The sequence below is a fragment of the Gossypium arboreum genome, chromosome 8, assembly GCF_025698485.1.
Source record: "Gossypium arboreum isolate Shixiya-1 chromosome 8, ASM2569848v2, whole genome shotgun sequence".
NCBI classification, from domain to species: Eukaryota; Viridiplantae; Streptophyta; class Magnoliopsida; order Malvales; family Malvaceae; genus Gossypium; species Gossypium arboreum.
Genome location: NC_069077.1, coordinates 132,817,462 through 132,834,841, shown reverse-complemented (window position 1 = coordinate 132,834,841; position 17,380 = coordinate 132,817,462). Strand labels below are relative to the sequence as shown.

At 31.1% G+C, this 17,380-nt stretch overlaps 1 protein-coding gene and 1 pseudogene across 1 annotated transcript; both read left to right on the top strand.

Annotated features, from left to right (window-relative positions):
- Nucleotides 1-66: 66 nt before the first annotated feature.
- LOC108467818 (acyl carrier protein 1, mitochondrial) lies at nt 67-1,891 on the top strand. The gene is made up of 2 exons (XM_017768606.2): nt 67-320; nt 1,464-1,891. The coding sequence occupies exons 1-2, from the start codon at nt 126-128 to the stop codon at nt 1,638-1,640; spliced, it is 372 nt and encodes a 123-aa protein (XP_017624095.1). The 5' UTR covers nt 67-125; the 3' UTR covers nt 1,641-1,891.
- A 5,371-nt stretch (nt 1,892-7,262) lies between these two features.
- On the top strand, nt 7,263-12,005 carry LOC108469519 (protein TRIGALACTOSYLDIACYLGLYCEROL 4, chloroplastic-like; annotated as a pseudogene).
- The last annotated feature ends 5,375 nt before the right edge of the window (nt 12,006-17,380 follow it).

Below are 17,380 nucleotides of genomic sequence, written 5' to 3'. Positions count from 1 at the left end.
CTATGACGGGTACAATAAGCACGTGCAAAGCGCATGATCGCCCTCGTTGCCTTACTTTTACTAGGCTTAAATTCTAAATGGCTAAATTCACCGTTTAGTTTGCCCAACAATAGTAGGAAATAGGAATGGCACTAAGGGCCGCTGTACTTCGCCACATTCGGTTGCCTGTTCAAACCCTAACGCCGACTGCTTCAAGAGCTCCGTTGCAATGGAGTCTCCTCCGGCTATTCTCATCGCACGACGATCACCTTACTAAAGAAGAAGTAATCGACAGAGTCCTCGACGTTGTCAAAAGCTTCCCCAAAGTCGATCCTTCCAAGGTCACCCCTTTTTCTCACTTCCATTTCACGATTTATTGTTGGATTTTATATTTGGGTGCTTGGGTGCTTAGGAAGAAATGATTTTGAAGTTATTCTTTTCTGGAACGACTTGATATTTCACCCGATTTATAGTTTGCGAATCGGATTTAATTTTATTTCCCTTAATCGAATATTTGGGAACGATTACGTACCCTTTTGATTGGTTGATCTGGTGTCTTTGTCTGGGTTTCTAGAAAAAATGTGGGTAGTAAAAATAGCCTTAAAATTCTAAGTTGTGGGCATTTTATGTTTATTGGTTATCCATTTGTGAAAGTGAAAAGTTCAGGTTGATTGTCTCAATAGGAAGCAATTTCAGTAGTAGTATTAGCATGTTGAAGCTTGCATTTGCATTGCAGTTGATTCTGCATTCTAGATTCCATTGAAATTACTCTCCTAGAGTTGTGCTAAATTTGAGGTTGTTTATATTGTTATGCATGTTTAAAAGAACAATGGACTGGTCTCAAAACCTATTTTGATGGATCATTTGCTTTGTATGCTGGCATGACTTTGAGATAAATTATTCAATGGTGGTGTCAATTATTTTACTTGTTTTCTGATTTTATAGATGAATGTACTTATTTTAGGGTAGACATTAAGGACTTATATGCAAGGTGTTGGCTTTTTTTAAACTAAGTTCTCTTATCGCAAGACGCATAACCTTGAATCTTGGAAGCTCTTGAATATTTGAGGGCATAATTCATTACCAAGAATAGGAGGGAAGTGTAATTTTCGTAACTTTGAGTTCATTAGTTCTACTCCATACTAAGATGGATCTTAGATCTTTTAAATATTCTCTCATTTGTTGATTGTGTGATATCTTGACATTGTAATGCTAGAACAAATAACAATATCCAAGGGGCAAATGATGTCTATTTTTCATTTTTCTGTAGAATATCATAAGTTAGAAGGTATTGATATTCTGTATTATCTTATATGCCGCTATGTATATTCTAGCAGCATCCTTGTCTTTTATTTCCCGTCTTTATGCTAGTTTCTTCCCTATATATTTCCACATATTGCTCTTTCGAATCTCCATTAGGATTTTTTATTAGTGTCTTTTTGCTACTTATTGGGGATTGAATTGTCCTTATCGATCACATGCAGGTGACACCTGATGTTCATTTCCAGAAAGATTTAGGGTTAGATAGCTTGGACACTGTGGAGATTGTCATGGCTTTAGAGGAAGAGTTCAAGCTGGAAATTCCAGATAAGGAAGCTGACAAAATCGACTCATGCAATCTTGCTATCGAGTACATATACAACCATCCAATGGCTGGTTAATAACAGCAAGGGTGTTTTCTTGTTCAAATTTCATTTGGAAAGAAGGATGATAATCTGCTCTGTTCTTGTTCGACATTTTAGGCATTTTGTATGAATTTTACTCTTCATAATGGGATTTTAAGACTGATGATCTGAAACTGTTTGGTGGGGGTACTACCTGAACTTATTTCTACACCAAGCGGCAACAGATTCCGAGTTTTAAACTTGCAATAAACATCCTGTATTGCATGGATGTTATCTTACCTTTCAAATTCTTCTTTTGTTTGGCTACTGTTGTGATATATGTTTGCGTTTATTTTTAACTTCTGCCCTTTGCTAATGCTTCTTGTTTCGTTTTAATCTTTTTGAAGACCGTAAAGGGAGTAAAACTTGCTTCTTTCAAGCACTGGATTTCTGGATTCAGTAAGTAAATCATTTTGTTGTTGCAGAAGCTACTTAAATATACAAATTAGTAGGCTTTAGCCACTGTTCATTTGTTATTGAACAACAAAGCAGAGGGAATTGGCCTTTCAGACTTCAGTTCATTGTTGCTTCCCCACGCACCATTAGAAGGAAATTGGGGTTGGGGGGGAGGGGGAAAGAAATTGATTTAACTTATAAAAATTAATTTATTTATTTTTTAAGAGAAAACAAAATGTAATTTTACTTTAATTTTATTTGGGATTATAACTTGGAGAATATGGAAACGACGGAACAACTTGCTCTTCAATGGAGAATTTGGTGTTGCTCTTCAATGGAGAATTTGATGAGATTAAGGTTGCTGGAATTTATTTTTTTTTAAGAGAAAATAAAATATAATTTTAGTTTAATTTTATTTGGGGTATTAATTTATTTATATTTTAAGAGAAAACATAATATAATTTTACTTTAATTTTAATTTGGGATTATAACTTGGAGAATATGGAAACAAAGAAACATTTTGCTCTTCAATGGAGAATTTGGTGAGATTGAGGTTGCTGGAATTATTGCTTTTGCGAAATCAATCACATTGGTGAACAGTAGGAGAAATCAGCATAATGATCCGGCAATGTATTTTATTTGTTGGCAGCTGCCACCTAGCGATTAGTGCAAACTGAATACGAATAGATCAAGGCGTTTGATTACTAATCAAACCTCTGCCGAGGGTTTGTTTTGGGATCATCAAGGTAAATGGGTTATTGGTTATCGTCGGACTATACACATTTATCTTGTACTTGATACAAAATTATGGGTAATCATTGTAATGACCCGAATTTTTACAGTTATTGAAAAAGTACATTTTCGGGTCTCCGTTTCTGAAAAATAAATTTTTAAATATTTATTAAAAATATTTACGAAGTTAAGAGAGTGATTAATTAAAGTTTAATGAAGCAAATTAGCTTAAATAAAGGATAATTAGATAAAAGGATTAAATTGAATGAAGTGTGAAAGTTTAATTATAGGATAAAGAAATTAAAAGGACGAAATAAGTAAATAAGCCAAAGGAGTGCCAAGTGTATGGCAAAAATAAAATACATGTGTAATAAGTATTATACATACATTTGTAATACATGTATGTATTTACTTATTATTTAAGTAAATAATTAATGTATTTATTATTATTAAATTGATATTATATGATGAATAGATTAAATAAAGACAAGTGTATGGTAATGATTTGGTACAAATATATTAAAAAAATACATACATTTGTAATATATGTATTTGATATTAAATGGATATTTATTATTTAGTGAAAGATATTTATTAAATAAATAATTATATTATAATATATTTATATGATAAATAAATGTAAAATGACAAGTGTATGGTGGGGATGAAATACAAATGTAATAATATATGTGTGCCTAAGTGTAAAATAAATATTTGATATTAAGTAGATATTTATTAAAGTCATTATTATTATTGTTATTATATATATTATATATATATATATAAAGTAAAACAAAAGAAAAGAAAGAAAAGAAGAAACAGAGAATGATACGAAACAGGGGAAAGAAAGGAAAGAAAGAAAAATAAAAGGAAAATTGGGGTTTTTGAAGCCTTAAGCTTTACTAGGTAAGTTAATTTGATCCCTTTTCTTGCAATTTTGATGTTTATGGAATTCTAGAGAAGAGTACTACATGAATTATATCAAAAGTTAGGAAGTTAATGAATTTTTATGTGTTGATATAGTTGAACAAAAAGATGAATTAAGGGCTAAATTGATAGAAATTCAAGTTAGAAATGAAATAAGGATTGAATTGTAAAGTGATTAATGAATTTTTATGTGTTGATTAAGTTGAACAAAAAGATGAATTAAGGGCTAAATTGATATAAATTCAAGTTAGAAATGAAATAAGGATTGAATTGTAAAGTGATTCATAAGTTTTATGCTTTATGGACTAAATTGAAAGAATTTCAAAATTATGGTTTTATGATGAAAAATAGATAATTATGTCTAAGTTTGGTTAAAATTGAGTAGAAATAAAGTATGGATTAAAATAGAAAAGTAAGTGAATTTAGTTAGGATTAAATTGAAATTAAAGTAGAAAATCAATATTTTGCATTAAGACTGTTTGGGACAGCAACAGTAGTTTAAGTTTGAAAAATCACCAAAAATTGTATAAATTGAATTAGAGGATGAATAAAATACGGAATTAAATCTTATTAAGCCTAATTTCTTATAGAAGAAACTATTTAAGCAATTGAATTGTAAATTATGAGATATAATGAGTTTTGTGAGACAAGGTCAGAATGAATTTGGGTTCCCCTGTTCTGACTTTGGAAAATCACCAAAAATTGAAGAAAAATAATTAGAAGCTTAAAGTTATATTTTTAGAATCCATAATGAGTCTATTTTTAGAAGAAATCAACAGGAATATTATCCGAGTTCTGTACTGTGAGATAATTAATTTTTAGTGAAGAAGGGTCGGAACTGTCAGACAGCAGAATAGGGGTGAATTTAAAGAATAAACTGTACTTAATGGCTGAACGAAAAATTTTGAAAATTTTGTGGTAAGAAGATTTGTGAGTCTAGTTTCAGGAGAAATTAGCGGATCTTAATTTAGAATTCTGTAACTCAAAATATAAATTAGTAATGTATTAATGATTATGAATTGTATTAATTTCGTAGTCAATGTGGTACTGGAAATCTCAGCTAAGAAAGGACAAGACAAAGTCAACGGGAGTTAGCTCGGAAATTACGGTTTGTACTTCTATAATTCGAACTTAATACTTAAATTGTTGGATTTATTATTTAATATATATATATATATATATGTGTGTGTGTGTGTGTGTGTAGTAGGTGTTTTGAGATGATTATATTGAATTAATTTATGAATATATGTGAATGTTTGAATTGAAATGAATATTGATGTGGAAATTGAATAATAAATATTTGTTATATTGGAAAATATATGTAGTTGGAAGTGTGATGAAATTGATAGAAAATTGTGATAATTGTGAAATTGAATATTTATTAGTGAAAAGTGAATGGAATTATATTCAATTGAAAAAAAATATAATTAATTAATTAAAATATGAATTAATTGAAAACTGAAAAGTGAATTAAATACCCTATTAACTTGTCGGGCTAGCCGGATATAGTTGGCATGCCATAGGATATGAAAGAGTACGAGTTTTTGCCGGCTTACTAATCAGGCACTTATGTGCCGACTCATCTTATCATATCATATCATTATCGATTCGACACTTTGTGTGTCGGATATTGTTACTATACCGTTCTTTATTCTCGTTCGAATTTGTTCGATGAGGTACTACGTAATCGTGTACCGTCTCGCCATCGTTATCTTTATTCTTTCTTGACCGGCCGATGAGGCACTATGTGTCGTACTGGTGTGTTGGTTGGATTCGTGTATCCGTCTGAGTCCGAGTTATGTTAATAGGGGTAAATAAATGTATAAAATAACTGATTATTACTGAATAATTGATCATACGGATAAGTGATATTCTTGGATATTAGATCATTCTTGAATAACGAATATTCTTGAATAATTGATCATTACTGAATAACTGATTGCCACTAAATGAATGACTGTTACTGAATAACTTAATTGTTACCGAATATCTGATTTTACTGAATAATTGACTTTTACTGGATAACCTATCAATTGATCGATACTGAATAATTGGTTATTATTGAATAATTAATTGTTACCGAATAACTGACTGTTACGGAATAAATAATCGTTCTGAGTGTTAATGAACATTACTGATTGATTAATTGCTATTGAAAAATAATGAATGATTTGAAATTTAAAGTAGACCAAAATATCGGTTGGAAAGTGAATGTTTGAATTCTCATTGAGTTTGAATAGTTCAATATATATAAATTAATATGTTTTATAATTGTTTAAGTGTTCAGATTATAGAAATACCACTGAGTGTATACTCAGCGTATGGTTTGTTTTCGTGCGCAGGTTAAATTAAGGCTAGACCGTTGAATCAGCATCCCAGGCCGATCCCGAATTCAATGAGGTAAAGTATGTTGAGTATTGGTAATGACATGTACCTAGGATGTTTTATGAGAGTCATTTAGGTTGTAGAAGTATTGATGAAATGAGTAAATTATGGTTGGCAATGGTATATAATATAAATTTTGAAATTTACTAAAAATTCGTAGTGATTCTAAATTAGTCCCGAATTGAATTTACTGTTCATATTGGATTGCGAGGGCCTATTAAAGGGACGACATCTTAAAACTAGGATGAGTGTGAATATTTATTTTAATTAATGACTAGAATTGGACTGTACTGACTGGTAATGTCTCGTAACCCTGTTCTGGCGACGGTATAGGGTTAGGGGATGTTACAATCATGGACGGATTGGATATAATTTGAAAAAGAGGCGTAAAGTAGTTATTGGTGGAAAGTGATTGTTTGATTGCAGTTAACATTCTTAATGGTCAAACAGAGGAGACAGAAGGGAGTCTAGCATGAATTGCCAGAGAGCTGTTAGCAAGGGATTGACATGTGAAGGTAATGTTTATTCCACGCACAGCAAATATGGCTGCAGATTCAATGGCAGCATTAGGAAGAAATGTTCCTCTTGGTTTGAGAATTTATGATGGTCCTTCAAAATGAACGAGATGGAGGTTCTATAAAATAGTGTTGGTGTCAATTTCTTTTATGACTAAATGTATTTAGCTTTCTTATCTAAAAAAAAATTATTTATAATACTTTTCCCTTAAAATGCTTAATAAATTGAAAAAAAAAAAAGAGTACATGGGTAGATTTTTTTAAAGTGATAATAACAATTATAATTGCAAATACTCTTTGAATATCTAGAATTAGAAATGTAAGTGAAAAACTCATTTGTCCCAACAAGAAGTATATCTTAAGAACTTAAAACTGTATACTTGTACCAAAAAATCTGCATACAATTTCATAGCTAACCCAAAGTAAATTTAGATTCTACGTTGCAAGCTTAACCAGTGGCACGACCCAAAGGAAAAAAATCTTTTAATCCCGACCCTCACCTCGCCAAAAGCAAAAGAACCGAAACTGAAAAGTGAAAACCCTTTTCTCTCACCATCTCAAAAGTTAGAATGTTGCACACATACTTCCAAATAACCCTAACGTAAAAGTTTAAAAACCCAGCTATTACTTACAAGGGGTCAGGGGCAAAAGTGTTTTGCCAAAAATGGTGAACTTGGGCTCGGCAATGGATTCTGCGTTTTGGGATCAGACCATATCTACTCCTCAGGCTTTGGAAGGCTACGCAAAGTCAGTTCCTGGGGAGCCCTTTCCTCTTGATGGAGCTCGAGCCAGCAAAACCCTTAGAATTCAGCAGCTTTCTCTTCTAAGAAATGGTTTCCTTTTGGGCATCATTCCTTCTTTGGCTCCTCCTTCCCGCAAAGACTTGGGATCCTTCTCTCTTCATACTCTCTTACTCAGACCCTCCGCTTCTGACTGGTATTTCCACAATCCCACTTTCTCTCTCTCTTGGACTTCTCTTCTATTTGAAAATGTAGAAACTTTATTAAATTGTTAACTGTAATACAAGGTTTAGCTTTGAAAATTGATTGAGTTGCATAAAGTTTTTCATTTCATTTCTCCAATGCTATGAGATGAATGCCTCAAAAAGTGGGTTTTCTTTTTCTTCTTCTTTCTTTCCCATATAGGTGGCTTGGATTAATTGGTAGTTTAGGCCCAAAAAACTGATTTCTGCTATTAAAACAGAGCTTCAGAATGCTGACGAGTTAGAGCTCTCTGTTTTTAGAGATGCAGCTAATCATTTCCTTGACAAGTCACTGTATTCAATTGCCTTAGCCACACAGCTTTCTTTGCCTCCTTCTTCTTAATGTGGAGCACTGAACTGCAGGCGAAAAGAAAGGCTATTGGAACAAGTTCAAGCTTTATCACCAGGCACGTATTTCGTTCCCATTCATCTTTTATGCTCCCTTTTCATATCTTCCACACTTCTATCTTTCCATGGTTCATCTTTATAACTAGTTGTAGTTGCTACACTTCTATTGTTCTATATCTACATCATGGATGATAAGGTGTTATTAGTTTAATTTTCTTTGTTAGAGTGGTTTTGCATAGGTGAATTCAAAGTGTAATAGAGCTAGTATGATGAGTAAGTATTTAAGCAGTTGTTAGTGCCTAGATGTGAGCTCAGCCAATCCCAAGTCTAGTTTTTCCTATTCAAAACCTCAAGTAAGAAGGCCGGCCAATTGAAATTTCAAGACTACCTCTGATTTAGAAGCATGACTTTAAGACATTGTTGTGTTTTTAAGTCTTTTGTCTCATAGTTGTTTACGCAATTTTTGGTGATCGATCAGAATGAGAGATGTTCTTCAAGGAAGATGAAATGGGCTTGAATGCAGTTGAGTTCTTGAAAGACAAACGTGAGTTAAGGGTGCACTGGAGCTTATACTGGGCCAAAACTTGGCCTAACATAGTACCAAGTTTGGCTGCCTTTATAGTAGAGACTATTATTGTGCTTGACAGTTAGCATATTTAATATTTGGCATAACACTTCGATTAGATTTGAACTGTACATATAATTCTTTTCATGCGAGTTTTTTCTCAAGCTCATAGATATGCTTGGGCCATTTTTCTTCTTGTGCAACTTTTGCTTTTCTTTTTCTTCAATATCAAAAGATTCACAAATCCCATCGATTCCAAATGAATCATTGTCAACAGTCATTGGTTATGACAACTTATGCAAAACACCTCTTACCGCATTAAGTTTCATTATATCCTTCTGATTAGAGGAGCCAAAAGCAACGGACTTACCATTGACATATACACTAGCAATGTTTTTTGTCTTTCTTTTAATGCTTTATGTTAATGTTCTTTCCTTGCTTTTGACATATCTTGAACAACATAGTCAGTTGAGGTGGTTGTTACAAATCTTTATGTGTAACTATTAGTTACAATAATTGTCTAACACTAAACCAGAGTTTTGTTAGATAAGTTGATGTCAACATAAAAAACAGTTATTACATATTGCACAATATTAAGTAAAACCTTGGATGCTCTCATTGATCCACCATGAGCTACCGGATCATCTTATTGACTAAAACCTCAGCAAATTCCTTAACCTTTTGTTTGAGACCAATATTATTGTGTGAAATGAATGAAAAACACGAAGTTTGATGAAGACAAGCAAGTTTCTCTATACTTATGTCTGTTGCTTGGATCAACAAAAGTTGCTTGAGTTCAAGCCAGGAAAACGTGGTTAGACAACATTAGATCTAGAGTGGTGTTGCCGACGAATACTAGTCATCTTTTTCTTGGCTTACCCCAAGCTTGATTTCAATAAAAAAACTTGCTCGCATCATTGTCAAACACCATCCTTTCTAGTTTGTCCAACACAAAACTGTTGGACTCAAACAAAAGATTAAGGAATTTGTTGAAGTTGTTTCAATAGCTCATAGTGAACCAAGGAAAATACCCAAGGTTTGATATGATATTGGGGAAGTTGTGGTAGTTGTTGTTTATGTTCACATCAATTTTGATCTAACAAAACTCTAGGTGACCTTTAGAGGTTTATTGGAGCTGGTGTTACACATGAGGATTTGTAACGACAATCTTATTCAAAAACAAGGGACGAACGATGATATAGCATTAGAAGAAAGCCATAAAAAATATTGCTGGTTTATTTTTCAATGGGAAGTTCGTTCGTTGCTGCTGCATCCAATGATCAAAAGCATATCATAAAGTGCAATAAGGGAAGCTTTGTATAAATTGTTGAAATCCATGGTTGTGAACAATGACTCATTTGAAATTGATGGCACTAATGAATTTTTCTAGATTGAACAAGCAAAACAAAAGTTGCACATGCTGTGGGAAGAAGAAATGACTTAAACATATTTACGAGTGTATTAGATCAAGATTATATTTTCAGTTAAATCCTAATGCCAAATATTAATGATACTAGTTGTTAAGCATAATAATAGCCTAGTACAAAGCTAGCCATTAGAAAACTCTACAAACCAATAATAAGGCAGCCTTTAGAACAAGCATAAATACACATGTATAATGTATTTTCCGCCTCTAAGGGAGCTCCCTCCTTCAGCTTCTTTATTAGCTCAAGTTTCTTGCTTTCTTCACGACAAACTTATGCTAACTTAAGCATCGGAGAGTGTTTCGGAGCATAACCTCTAACGCCCTCCAAGCTCACATTCTTCTTGCAGGAAGCCGAAAGCATTTCAACCCATTTCATCTTCTTCAAAGAACATTTCTCAGCTTGGTCCATCACTAAAAATGCGTAAACAATAACGTTGGTTTTTTTGGTTCCATGATCATGAACAAGAGGTTTTTAAACTATGTTGTTGAACCATTGTTGTGTATTTACAGCTTCCTGATCATGATATCACACTGGATGCTGCATGGCCTAAGCTTTTCATGGACCATAAAGGAAAATATTGGGAGGTTCCAGAATCAATATCATTAGACATGTCTTCTCTTCCTTCTAATTCAGGGTGTTATATCGTTTTTACATGCACAAAAATAGTGGCTCCCCCCATTCTTTCAATGCATTAGATATCGAGGCACCCTTTGCTTTAATGCTATGACTATGTGCAAAGGCTGCATTCTCTTATGAGAAGAAAATAGATTTTTGGAGGCGAAAGGAGACAAAAGAGGATTTCATCGTAAAGACAGACAACGGTTCTTTTTGGCAACTATCATATGATACCCATCTTAAAGAACCTCATGCAACAATATCCGGAATCATAGGTATGGTTTACTTTGTTTCCCTCTCTCGGCTTTTCCCTGATTTCTCCCTATGTTAACCTTGTGAACTTTTTGCATTTCATGTTATAAGATTGGTTTTTATGGCGCCTTCCATTACTGCAGTTCATGTTAAGCTTAATACTGTTGGACCAGAGCCTTGAAGGAATTGCTATTCCTTCAATTTTTGCTTGCTTGTGGGAAGGGTTAGCAATAGTGTCAGGTCAAATGTATAGAACGTCTATATACTATGCATTTTTGGCAGGTATAATTGTGGCTCTACTTTTTGAAATGTCTATTTTTAGTCCTAAAACTAACTTTTTCCTGTTAATTCAGTCAAATAGTATGACTAAGTTTATTTAAAAAAAATGCCATGGTGTAATGCTACACCATGGTATTTTTTTTCACAATTGGACAAATATTGTCTTCTTTCAACTTGCTTTTTTGTATTTTTTGAAGTGCAAATTTGTTCAATTTTACAAAAAAGGTCAATATTTGTGTCATGTCATCGAATGTTTATTAAAACATAATCCATGTCAAATTATTTGATAGAATTAAAGAAACAAGTTGACCTTAGTACTAAAAATACACATCTCGAGAAGGAAAGGCTACATCCATATTTGACCTGAAATTTTCATATGTTTGTTGCTTTTGCTTTGTTTTGGAGGTCTCTTTTTCAATCTCTTGTTTGTTTCTTCTAGGAGGCTCATTTGCAGCCTAGTTCCGAAAAGACTCCGCAAGTGCTGGTGAATCACGGAAAGAGGGTAACGGTCCCACGACCAACAAAAAGGAAAGTCCTTTGAACATGGATTTATTCAGCTCGGTTTGCTACACGTTTCAGCACGGCCAGTTCCGGAAGCTATACGGTGACCTAACCCGAGTGGATGCTCAATTGGACATATGCTCGCTTCCATCGTTTTCCAAAAGAGTTGTGAAGAGCTGTTGGTTTAGTGCAGACAGTTCACTATCATCTCCGAGGCTAAATTTGATCTTCCAACAACAGGTTGTAGGGCCAATTGTGTGTCGAATAGATTTGAAGTTGTTGCTGGATTCAAAATTGGGGAAAAGAGGCCTTCACATTGAGGATCTCATATACAGCCTCAGCTATTCCTTCAGGCTTCTACGATCTGGAAAAGTGGTAGCATGGTTTTCTCTAAAGAGAAAAGAAGGGATGATAGAATTGTGGCTGTTTGAATTCTAACCCCCTGCAGATTCAATGAGGAAATTAATAATGCCTATTTCTTCTAATTATATAATTATTTGAACCCAATTGTGAATAAAAGTCTTGCTGATGAGTCACTAACTTTGTTGTGTTGTGTTTAGGTCTCATCTCCACATTTTTAGGAACTTTCAAAACACAACTCAATAAATATGTTCAAAGATGGAAATTTAAACAAGCTTGATATCAAATTTAGTTTTATATAGAATATAAAACAAATGGTATCATGTTTACACGTGGATTGTTATGTGAGTTGTTACGTCAACATCGTTAAAAAAATTAATGTTTTAGTTAACATTTTTATTTTTATTTTTTGCTAAAAAAAATTTAAATTGACAGACCCCTTTCACTTGAACAAAATTCAGATTTTAAATTAGTCCTAGAGTTTTACAAGAATTTATGGGTTGAGTTGTACTGGGTTTATATTGTATGATATATTCGTAATTGTCCAAGTTGATTCCATCGAAAATATATTTGTAAATGATTGACCCAAATTCATTTAAGCATAATCATATATATATACATATATTAAAAATATATCATATTTGTTTAATATTAGTAATTACATTTTTATTAAAATTTTAAATACAAACAACTTTACGAATTTTTAGCATTATAATATGGTATATTTAATTGTGACATGATATAAATTAAATTAAAAAACACAAAAAGAAAAAGAAAGACATATTATAAATTTGAAACTGAACTCAACTTGGGTTTTAGAATATTAAAAGCTCAATACCTATATTTTAAACATACATAATTTTGTTACCCAAGTTTATTATTTAGCCCTAACATGTAGAAAGAAAGAAAGAAAGAAAGAAAATGAATTTCACTCCTCATCTTTCCATCTTCTCTCTCACGTCTCACCCTCCCAACATTAGCAAATGTTTCTTCTCTTCCATTTTAGTCCTTTTTCTACCACTTTTCATCATCTCAAACTCAAAACTCCAAAATTCCTCTATAAATCCTTAGTGAAATCACAAGAATAACTTCATGGTAACTAAGCTTTATGTGGAGCTAGCTAGAATATATAGTTGAGGAGAGAAAAAAGAAAAAAAAGAGTTAGGGATTTAGAGAAATTTTAAGGTATGGAAGATGAGATTTTTCTTAAGAAATTTCATGTGCATTTCATTTTATATGCATGCAAGTGATATGAAAATATTGTATTAATATATAAATGTTGTGTATGTTTATTTTGTTAATGAAGAGAAAGAGAAGAGAAGTGAAGAACAAATTAGGGATAAAGGCAAAGGAGTAACCAAGGAGTAAAGAAGAAAGAAAATATTTATTCAAGCATTTTGTAGTAAGTATATCAAGAATTTCTCATTCAATCAAACCCTAAGTAGAAAATTTTACAAATTGGTTTAGCATTTTATTTGAGATTTATTTACATATGAAAATGATGATTTGATTTTATGAAATTATTTGAATATGAAATTATATTTTGTTATGAACTGGAAGGAGTACATGTAATGAATTTAATGAAAAATGACTAAATTGTAAAGAGTGTAAAGTTAGATAGGTGAAATAGTTATTGGTACTAAGTATTTAAGTGAAATGTTGAGTGTTAATAAATAAATATCAAATTTTAATTTGATGATCGTTAATTCAATTCAAATAAGGACTAAATTGTAAAACTAGTAAAGTTTTGTGTTAATTGTTGAGAAAGTGCAATAAAGCTGTATAGTTCAAATGCCCTTGTAGACAAAATGTGAACTAGTAGAATATAAATGGCATACCATTAGGAAAATTTCTATGCGTGCAAGAGATAGTGGCAGTACGGTACAAGCGAAATCGGTACTACGGTATAAGTGTTAATGGCACTTCAATGCAAAGTGACATCCACACATCCGTGCGAAGATAAGGGGAACTTCAGTGCATGTTATCGATATTTCTGCATATCCTATAGTGTTCTATTAAGTCTACAATTGGGCAATAGAAATATAAGGTAAGTGAACTTAGAAATGACTTATTTGTAACTTGTGGAATTAGTGTTTTACTATAGTTATTATTATAACAAAATTTATGCATGATGATTTTAATTAATGATAGTAATATATATACATATGGTTATGTATGTGTGTGTATAGGAAATTAATTTTTTTTTAATGTTCAGTTGAATTCTTGATATGCTTACTAAGCTCTCGTGAGCTTAACGTGTAGGTGAAGATCGTCTCCAACTCATCTCATCACATCTCAAGCCTTAGTAGAAGTATGTATTTAAATTTTGGGCATTATATTTGGCATGTACATAGGGTTTCATTGAGAATGTTATTTATATTATCTAAAGGATGAAATCGTTGGATATTGATCTTTATTGTGAACTTTATATTTTGGTTATGTATGAAGTTGTTTTATGTTGAATTGGGTAGTGTTTTAAGTTGGTAATTTTTATATTTGATTGTGGTATTGGATGTTGGGAGGTTATATGGCATACAGAAGTAGTTTTAGGCGTTAGGGAGCAAAAACATGCAGGTTTTGAGGTTGCAAGATTGAGGCCACAGCGTCGGGTGTTTGAAGTTACGACAAGCTTGAGTCAAAGAGTCACGTCGCGATGTGAAACCTCTCGAGGTTGCGACGAGCTATGGATGTCATAACGTAGAATTCCATGAAGTTGCGACAAGAAATTGTTTGGACTTTACAATTTGGACCCTAAATGACATTCGATCACCTTAGGAGCTTTCATAAGCTCATTTTAAGCTTGAATAAGTGTCTGAATCATATTTTAATTGTATTTTAGGCTTAACAACTTGAAAAAAAAATTAAATTGATTAGGAGTCATTATAGTTGCTTCGACAAATGTGACATATCGATGCCTTGGCTTGACGATCGATCTAGTCAAGGGTATTACACGCCAAGTAACCTAATCTTTTCTTACCTTCTTGATAATCACGACAATTGCCATTAATTACTTCCCTAACTGACAAATAACCTTATAACAATCGCTTATGAATTTTATTTATCAATAGCTTTAAGAATGAAAGAGACCCAATTCTAATCAACAAACACACTATCATGGCCTATTTAAGTTAGATCGCATGCCCACACTACATAAATAATCATGCAATTGTCACAAATATTAGAAGTCAATCGATTGACTAATTATTTAATTGACAAAGCAACCATTCTAAGCTATTAAATGTTGGCCAACTATTTAACTAACTTGAACAGTTGTAATTAACTAGTAGACATGCAACTACTAAAGAGCAAATAAAGATTAGAAGCAATTCGATCTCACAAAATTCTAGAATCAAACTTCGAATAATATTTCAAATATAAAAAAATGGTTTAGAAACCCATAAAATGAAGAAAACAAAATAAAACTAAAAACGGCTAGGTCTAAGTCTCACTAATGTTAACCTAATCATGTCTATTTATAGGACTAAAATAATATAATGGAGAAAATACAAAAGTGTCTATAATTAAGTAAAACATAGTTTTTTTTAGGTTTTTCAACTATTTTCGTGTCAAACTTTGAAGCCATTTTTGGATGTCTTCCTAATGTTTTGGGGCTTCATCTGTGAAATAACTTTACGTAGATCTTTCAATTCCCTACGAATCTATATATTATAGGCTCAAAATGAACCTATGTAGCTTAAGTTATGGCAAAAATATTAAAAAATTTGAAAAATATGCACTAATTAATTTCCATAATGAATGTTTTAATTCCTTGGTAATAGTATTTTATTTCAATAATTTTACCCAATAAAGAGATTAACTTATTATGAACAAATAAATACTTAACAATAAAATATGTCATGCTCTTATTTTTCATTTTACACATATAAGCTTTCAGCTATCAACTAGGTTTTATCAAACACTTTTAAATAAACAGTTAATAGAATCAATTGGTTAAACCAACCATTGCAATTAGTAATCAGCTATCAGTCAATTACCAAACAGAAACTAAATTTTAATGTAAAAATAATTTTCAAGATCATGAATTAAATTAGATAACAAAAATTATGTCTCAATATGAAATAATTATCAAATTTAAGTCCCAAATAGTACATTAACCATTTTTGTGCATTATTTTCAAACTTGATTTGCTTATGCTATGTTATCGCTTGTTTAAAAACTGACAAAGTCAACTAGTGATTGTGACACTCACTTCAGAGATATTTTTTTAATTTATTAAAGATGTGAGAGTGTGAAAATTAATAAAAAATAAATAAACACCACAATTTCAGTGAAAATTAAAAAAAAAAAGAAGGAAAACTTCATACGCGAAGAGTGGTCATTTTATGTAGACCAGTATTTTTTTTCAACAAATGGTTTAATTTGTTTCAAAAATATAAAAATATAATTTTATTATTTTAATATATTATCTATTTAAAATTTTTAAAGAATTAAATTAATACTTTTTATTATTTTTAGGAGTAAAATTATAATTTTACTATATATTAAATTTTATAAATTATCAAAGGGTTAAAAAAAGACCGAAGCTCTTATTAGCTTCCTAGCTTTGACCCAATAACTTAGGTAAGAGTGTTAGACCTCAAAAATTATAAAATTACTATTTAATTTTTTACAATTCATGAAATTATAGAATTAATATAATAATAAAATTATACTTTAATCTCTAAAAATTATAATTTATTTTTAATTTTCTTAAAACAATTTTATGATTTTTTTTTCTACGAGGCAAGTTTGACTCAATGAAGACAAAAAAAAAAGAAAAGAAAAGAAAGAGAGGGTAATTTAGTATTGCTTTTGACAAGCGCTTTTAAAAAGTGCTGTGAAAAAGTAAATTTGAGAAATATTTTTAAAAAGTTTGGTTTAAGATTTAAATGTTTAATATTGCTACCAAAAACTATTTTAAAAAATAAAATGTTCATTTTAGACATAGTGTTATAAAGTAACAAATATGTATTTAAATAATGTTTAAATTAGTTAATATTATGATATTTTAGTAAGAATATAAAAAAATTATTATTAATATTTTAATTGATGAACTATAAATTTTAAATATTTTAAACAATTAATATTAATTATTTATAAAAATTAATTCGAATATATAAACTAAGATTTAAATATTAAAATATAATCAATAAAAATTTAAATATATAATATTATATAATTAAAATAAATTTTAATAGAAAAGTAATTACATACTCAATATTAATATTATATAAAATACTTTATAAGGGTTAAAATTGTCATTTGTTCCTAAAAGTGTTTTTGTCAAAAAAAAGAGAAAGAAACTTTTGTTTTTTGGACGCTTCACTTTAAAAGTTATCTGGTTAGTATTAATTATCGGTTTAAAAGTGCTTTTAACTCTAAAATCACTTTTAAACGAATCCTCAGTTTAACCAATAATCCCATAAAAAAAGTTGTAAATTGGAAAGAGGTAA

Coding starts and splice junctions, on each gene's coding strand:
- LOC108467818 (XM_017768606.2), top strand. CDS start 126: ATGGCACTAAGGGCCGCTGTACTTCGCCACATTCGGTTGCCTGTTCAA. Junction 321..1,463: donor CCAAAGTCGATCCTTCCAAG/GTCACCCCTTTT, acceptor GATCACATGCAG/GTGACACCTGATGTTCATTT.